Below are 8,003 nucleotides of genomic sequence, written 5' to 3'. Positions count from 1 at the left end.
ATATAGCTGCCTAATTAATCCCATATCAACAAGACTTACCTATATGGGATTAATGAGAAGCTGTATAATTATTCTAGTAAGTTCTTACATATTCGGGTTCTTTTCTTCCCGGGTACTTTTAAAACAATCGCACTTTACTTTAAGGGAATTAAATTTTTTTAAATAAAAGCTTGAAAGTGTTGGATTTGCCCATCCTTAAAGTGTATATCAAGGGAAAAAATTATTTTCAAAATCACTTACATGTGAACAGTGTAGTAGTATGGTTGCAGTATTTTTGTATGTGGACCTCTCTTTTCAGAGATATAAACATTTGAAATATCGATATGCAAATGAATGACGTAAATTCAGGAAAGGGTTACATTTTGCAGTGTAATTTACGACAAGTGTTCTGAAGTGTAATAGCCTAAAAGTGTACAAAGCCATAAATGTCAGTCATAAGGATAATTTGTAATTTATAAAACAGTACTTTCCACAACAGCATTTTTGTATAATAAATTAGTCTTGAATTTACGTCATCTCATTTGCATATTGATATTATTTCAAATATATACTATATCTTCGAAAAGAAAAATACTGCAACCATGATACTACACTATTCACATATAAGTGATTTTGGAAAAAAAAATTTTTCCTTGGTATACACTTTAAACTTCTCGATGGAAGATTCGTGTAAGGATGTCAAATTTCTTTTTAAACTCCTTTGAGAATGTGAAGATAATAATGAAAAACATGAGATAAAAAGCCACTTGAGAGCTGGATTCTGGAAATGGTACGTGTAGAACGTCAAGCTTGAGCGCTATTGTTTTCACATGCAGTCTAATATTCCTTCCCTGCCCAAATTGATTATTTCTCCATTGCAATTACCAATAAAAGCTTGACAAATCTTTGCTTTGATTGAACTCTTTCAAATTACTTTGCTCATATAATAATTGGTTCAATTGAGCTCTCAGTAAGGCTGCCGAAAAAAAGCAATCAATCAGCCTATATTGTTGGTCGCCGGTTGAGGCTATTACTTTGTTTATATAATAATTGGTTCAATTGAGCTCTCAGTAAGGCTGCCGAAAAAAAGCAATCAATCAGCCTATATTGTTGGTCGCCGGTTGAGACTATTACTTTGCTTTAATAGTAATTGGTTCAATTGGGCTCTCAGTAAGGCTGCCGAGACAAAAGTAATTTATCAGCCTATATTGTTGGTCGCCGGTTGAGACCTTCGAGCTTTGAAGATTTCGTCTGCCAAGTTCCATTTAAATGGGGGAAAAGTTAGTTTCAACTCCAGCCATTCATTCCTTCTCAAGAGATTCAAGATAACGAAGTAAGATTATTTATTTATTTTATTACTCCAAATTTCTGGGAAACGCGGCCATGAATACGAGTGCAGGCAACCAAACGCGTCCAACATCAACTTCAAGTTCGCTCTTACGGCCATATTTTTCAACCACACCTCTAAATGAACACCACAATCATTTTCTTCTGGCTTTTATAGCTATTAATAGTTTAATTTCCCCGATATCTGCTTGTAAGAACCTGGTAATCATGGCAACCATCTCCATGACAACATCACTACGAACGCAGTCTTCGAATATTCTCCTTCTTGGCCTAGCGACGTCCGACTTCTTTGTTGGTGTTTTCACACAACCGTCATATTGTGTGTACTTGTTCGCTGAATACAAACGCGATGTTTCGTTTTTCCTCAAAGTGCGAAATGTTTATGTTCCGAGTAACTCGATTTTGGGGGTGGTAACACTTTTTACATTGACTGCCATCACAGGAGATAGGTTCCTTGCTATTCGTCTTCATCTAAGATATCAAGAGTTTGTCACACCTAGACGTTGTGGTATACTCTTGCTCTCAATCTGGGTTTGCTCCATCCTTGCTTCTACTAGTCGAGTATTTCTCGAAAGTCTAGGAATGCAGTTCATTGGTTATACTTTCGCTTTTGGTTTTATTCCTTTGGTCCTTGTTTTGAATGGCTTTTTCTTTGTCAATATTTTTCGGGCAATACGAAGGCACTCGGCACAAATACAAGCTCAACAGCCCTCAATAAACCAGCCATCTTTAAACATGCCTAGGTTTAAGAAGTCCGTAAATACCATAAATTACGTGATAGGAGCTTTTGTGTTGAGCTATATTCCATTAATTGCGTTTTTAGCCGCTTTTGTTTTAATCCAAAAGTGGTCGCAGGGATTGAGGAGTGGGTTGGTTCTGGCTGAGACTGTCGTCATGCTGAATGGGATCATTAATCCGATCATCTACTGTTGGCGAATTACAGAACTAAGAAACGCAGTCAAAAGACAACTTTCTAAGCTGAGATGCTGTTGGGAATCGAGTGTCGATGGATCGAATGAAAGAGAATGATAAGATGAAGGAGATGGAGAAAGAGATGGAGATGGAGAAGGAGAAGGAGAAGGAGAAGGAGAAAAAGAAGGAGAAGGAGAGGGACAGGGACAGGGACAGGGACAGGGACAGGGACAGGGACAGGGACAGGGACAGGGACAGGGACAGGGACAGGGACAGGGACAGGGACAGGGACAGGGACAGGGACAGGGACAGGGACAGGGACAGGGACAGGGACAGGGACAGGGACAGGGACAGGGACAGGGACAGGGACAACCGAAAAGGGGGAAAAACAAATAAGAAGAAGTCATAAAAGCCATTGTTCAAGCAGCCAAAAGCTGCAAGTCAGAACTTTATTTAGTGGTAACGACGAAAATGCCAGAATACCAACAAGAATACATTTTTTCTTTGCTGAATATCGTTACAGTAACATGCACACGAAAAGGATAAATCTTACAACATGCAAAGTAATTTAATGTAAAAAAACATGAATGGAACGACCAGATGCAGGAATATATTCCAAAGTATTGCTATCACAATAGCTTGACATATGTTCATGGACATGCTGTTATTCAACGAACGAGTATATACCCGAATGCAGGAATATATTCCAAAGTATTGGTATCACAATGGCGTGACATATGTTCATGGACATGCTGTTAATCAACGAACGAGTATATACCCGAATGCAGGAATATATTCCAAAGTATTGGTATCACAATGGCGTGACATATGTTCATGGACATGCTGTTAATCAACGAACGAGTATATACCCGAATGCAGGAATATATTCCAAAGTATTGGTATCACAATGGCGTGACATATGTTCATGGACATGCTGTTAATCAACGAACGAGTATATACCCGAATGCAGGAATATATTCCAAAGTATTGGTATCACAATGGCGTGACTTATGATGGCACATATTGCCGTGTTGAAAAGAAGCTGCTGGAAACTTTTCCATAGCGAAGCCCAAGAAACTGTCAGGACCACCAGTACAAGGGGAGCTACTGTCGATGTGGTCAGCAATAATCCCAAGGCGCAACATCCGTCCTCTTGGCGCTTTCAAATTGAATCCCTCCAATTCACAATCACGTTGCAGCGATGCGCCTGGAATCAGTGACTTCCAAGCTTTTCTCCCAATAGTAAATCTTCTCTCGATTCCATCAGCGACAACGTCATAAAGCGAGGTCGCTTGGTAAGGAATAGTGGTGAATTTAGTGCTCTCGCCAACCCTGAAGCCGACACAGAGTTCCTTGAATGGAACCGTCCAGTAGGTTGGTAGCTTTGTTTCGTAGTTATCAAAACCTGTTTTACCTGCTGAAACGTTGTAAGCGACCTTGTTTGACCAGTAGCTTGAATGGTAGGCAAATGTGTCCTACAATGTGATCAATTGTCGAGTTGAAGGACAGAGCTACGCCAAGCAAATTTTATTTGGAAACTGTGTCACCACGAGAAAAATCCCCATCCCCTCCCCCCCCCCCCCCCCCCTTCCCACCCTACCAATAACTTGAACGATTGGTATGAGTAGCAGTAGTGCACTCGCCTCTCACCTCTTGGAGACTAGGGCTAGATTCCTAGATTTAACATCGCATGTGAGTAGAGTTTGTTAGAATTTTCTCCCTTGGATGATTCAAGTTTTTTTCGGGTAAATGGCGGGTTTTTCTATCCGATCCGCAAAATCTAACGAGCTAAGTTTCAATTCAACCTCTAAGTTGTCATACTCTATCTAAAGATCAGCCCAGAGGTTGTTTAAGGTTTATTTGTATACATTATATTTAGTATTCAAGTAGTTTAAATTTATTAAATAAACTGGATGATAAATTCAATTTGTTACCTCGTGGGGGTCTGTTTTCATGACAGGCATCCAACCTTTCTTGCTACAGCCGGGAATGTTTTTCATGTGACACATGACCTCCACGGCTGTCGAGTCCAAAAGCAAAGAATACACTCCATCTTCCAGCTCATGATCTCTGAGAACAACAAACACAAATATCTCAGTAGGTTGTGTGCAGTCGCCCTTCTCGTGTGTACAAAAGCACACGACCGTACCGCCATTTTGGTTATATAAAATCATTGTCATCCAACATGGCGGCTATGACGTCAGATGCACAAGGACAAAAGACATGGCCGCCATGTTGGTTCATGGTATGACAAGAGAAACCAAGACCAAATCATTTGTTCAAGTCATCCAACATGGCGGCTTTGACGTCAGATGCACAAGGACAAAGCAGGTGATCTCGTTTTGACAGCCCATCAAAAACCAGCCAATCAGCGCACAGAAAGAAATCTGATCAGGCGGTCATCGAATCTACTGGGGGGTGGGGGTAGGGGGGGGGGGGGCATGACGGCCGTAGTCACAGAAAATAACTCTGAATCTTTGCTTTTCGAGATACGTTATGGACTAGCTTATCTTTGTCATAGTAACTTCTTACCCTGTATTGTTTATGATGTCTTGGCACGACCGAAACGGTCCTGTTGACACAAAACATTTTTAGTATGTGAAAGAACTTTAACATCGCTCAGTCGCACATGGGGGTAATTACTCAACCTGAAGTTGATTATGATATGCATTTGTATGTCACACATATTAAATGAACCCTTCGCAAAAGTATCGTGGATGCGAGCTTAACATGAAAACACAAAAGAAATCGGCGCCTTTTCTCGATGGAATTGGTGGTATTTCTTTCTTCTTCTTCTTCTTTTTTTTTTTCCCCATGTAAGCCTCCCATTCAAAATAATTTTGAGAAGGGCTTATCAAGCTCAAAATTTACGAATCCTGAGAAAAATGCAAACGTGTAAGAAATATTCACGAACTTACCATTCTCACAATGACGGCCGCTTGTGTATGGATGACAGCTGCACCGATAATCGAGGACTACACCCAACTTATCGTCGTATACGTAAGAACAGTTCCCTCCATTTTGACATGGAGATTCAGAACAAATTGAAGGATATTGAGGCCACAAATAAGTGTACCTTGCTTTGGTTATTTTATTCTCGTCTTTGGTCGAGTAAAGAGTTTGGTTGCAGAGCTCGCAAAGGTGGTTGGGATTGCCCTGAGTATTGAAGTTGACCGAGATGCATCCTGGATGTTCCAAACATGCTTGAACACAGCCTATTGAATTCTTCACAAACTTGAAGTCTATAATGACATTGCGAAGGGAATAATCTGGAATGTAAATAAAATATTACTGAAAACACCGGTTTTCTTATAGAACAATTGAATAGAGAAGGAAAATTAAACATTGTGTAAATAAAATAAAAAAATAAAATAAAATAAAATAAAATAAGATAAGATAAGATAAGATAAGATAAGATAAGATAACTATAATAAAATAAAATAAAATAAAATAAAATAAAATAAGATAAGATAAAATAAATAAGTAAAATAAATATAGATAGATAATAAATAAAATAAAATAGATCGATAGATAAGATAAATCATAAATACACATAAGCTATAAATCACAACTATAAGATACCTCTACCCCTCAATACGATAGCTCTCCCTCCGCTAAGCTAGATCCCCCTCCCTCCCCCGCTCCGCTCGATCCTCCCTCCCCTCGCTCCGCTCGTCCATCCCCTAAATCCCCTCCGATCCTCCCATCCCCTCCGCTCGCTCTCCCTCCCCTCCGCTAGCTCCGATCCCTCTCCTCCCTCCCTCCCTCCCTCCCTCTCCTCACCTCCGCTCCGCTCCCCCTCCTCCCCTCACCCTCCCTCGCTCTCTCCTCCCCTCCCTGCGCTCCGATCCGCTCCGGCCTCCCTCCCCTCCCCTCCGCTCCGCTCCCTCCCCTCCGATCCCTCCCTCCGCTCCCCTCCCTCCCTCGCTCCCTCCCTCCGTCCCCTCCCCTCCGCCCCTCCCTCCCTAAGCTCGCTCGCTAGTCCGATTTTTGTCGTCTCGTTCTCTCTTTCTATCTATTTCCCTTTTCCTTCTTGTCGTTTTTCATCTTATAATTCCTTCTTCTTTGTAAGTATATATTACATATTCATATTTAATAATGGACAAATCATTCGTTTTTTTCACACTCTTTGAAAAAAATGTATAAATATTTAAAATTTATTAATTATTGATTAGAGATTATTGTTATTATTAATTATTGATTAAAGACTATATATCCAAAATAAATAAATAAAATAAAATAAATATTTAAAAATTATTAATTATTGATTAGAGATTATTGTTATTATAAAATAAAATAAAATAAAATAAGATAAAATAAAATAAAATAAAATAAAATAAGATAAAACAAAATAAAAAAAAAAAAGATAAGATAAAATAAAATAAGATAAGATAAGATAAGATAAGATAAGATAAGATAAGATAAGATAAGATAAGATAAAATAAAATAAGATAAAATAAAATAAATAGAAGTTGTATCTATAATTCTGTGGCCAGAGTAAAAATTCGCATCAGTAGAGTTTGTATTTTTTTTACATGGCGTTCAAATTTTTTCTCCTTTTTCACTTGTTTATTAAATGCACCAAAGTCCCAGCTAGTAACCCTTCCGGTTATTATCGGCTTATTTCTTACAGAACAAATGATTTGTTTTATCATTTGAATAGGAAAGAAAAGGTTTTTAATTAGAAAGTCGTTTCTATAGTTAATGATCTGCGTCACCTCGATACTTTCGAGTTTATGAAAACCATTCAGTGCGAATCAGTTATTGTACGAATTACAAAAATAAATATTCGTTATCATTTTGTTTGTGAACTGAAGCAAAAAAAAAAAAAAAAAAAAAGAAAAAAGAAAGTTTGGCCGTCCAAAGTTACAACCACAAGTTCTTAAAACTCAACCGAAAAATATAAACGCCTCTTGCAAAATCTCTCTTGAAGCCGTTGTTGGGTTTGTCAGTGTAACTGCACAAGGGTTCCGTTCACACAGGACTGAACTATATCCGAACGGCAAAAATTAATAAGCCTAGCCGTGCAAATTTAGGACCGGTCCGATGTAAACAGAACGTATTTTTTATACAATTAAAGAGACGGTTCCGTGTAAACGGTATGTAGACGTCAAATTTTTGACTAGTTAAAAAAATTCTTCCGGTACCGCGTAAACGCAGCCTTATTTTCAGAGCATATGGCAGTTAAAAAACAGCTGATAAAAATGAATGACTTACTTTGAATGGCTGTGAATTGGGCATCTTTGTAAAATCGTCGTCTTCGTGGGTTTTCAGCTGTTGAGCCTCGTACCTCGAAACACGTCCAAAGCGTTAGCACAATAAAAGAAAAGCTACTATATGCGAAAAACGTTGTCATTCTCAATTAGGATATCAAGTTGGAGTGTCGGATAAACGAAGAATAATACACAGAATTAAGAAACAACCGTGTCTTTCGGATCGTGGTGATATTTGCTGCAACGCCTACTTGGAGGATTGCTTGAAGACGAATATCGGAACCACTGAATAGCGCAGCGCAGCCGTGACGTCATAAAAACGAAGACAAAGGGGAAATTCGGACAAACGAACTTACAAGTTTACTTTCAGCAGATAATTTTCACAGCCGATCGCAGTTGATCTTAGTTTACATGGGTTATTATTGTAACTTTAAGTAAAAATAATAAAATCGGTTCGTATAATCATCGTAGCGGTTAAACAGAATGCAATGTTTGTCCGAATCTTTAAGCTATTTTTAGAATGAGCGCGCTGCGCTATTGAGTTGATGGAGT

The 8,003-nt window shown here is 38.8% G+C and overlaps 2 protein-coding genes across 2 annotated transcripts; one reads left to right on the top strand and one right to left on the bottom strand.

Moving 5' to 3' along the window:
- Positions 1-1,454: 1,454 nt before the first annotated feature.
- Positions 1,455-2,355, top strand: LOC116303596 (adrenocorticotropic hormone receptor-like). The gene has a single exon (XM_031713174.2). The coding sequence runs from the start codon at positions 1,534-1,536 to the stop codon at positions 2,353-2,355; it is 822 nt and encodes a 273-aa protein (XP_031569034.2). The 5' UTR covers positions 1,455-1,533.
- A 290-nt stretch (positions 2,356-2,645) lies between these two features.
- Positions 2,646-7,775, bottom strand: LOC116303776 (uncharacterized). Its single transcript, XM_031713382.2, has 5 exons — positions 7,456-7,775; positions 5,157-5,507; positions 4,771-4,810; positions 4,173-4,308; positions 2,646-3,713 (listed from the first exon to the last, which is right to left on the bottom strand). Exons 1-5 carry the CDS (start codon positions 7,592-7,594, stop codon positions 3,180-3,182), a joined length of 1,200 nt encoding a protein of 399 aa, XP_031569242.1. The 5' UTR covers positions 7,595-7,775; the 3' UTR covers positions 2,646-3,179.
- Positions 7,776-8,003: the final 228 nt, after the last annotated feature.

Source organism: Actinia tenebrosa, unplaced genomic scaffold (assembly GCF_029948245.1).
Source record: "Actinia tenebrosa isolate PJP-AT-01 unplaced genomic scaffold, QUT_ActTen_1.0 PGA_scaffold1__47_contigs__length_23844297, whole genome shotgun sequence".
In the NCBI taxonomy this organism is placed as follows: Eukaryota; Metazoa; Cnidaria; class Anthozoa; order Actiniaria; family Actiniidae; genus Actinia; species Actinia tenebrosa.
Note: the sequence above shows the minus strand (reverse complement) of the source record. Positions and strands in the feature narration are given on the sequence as shown.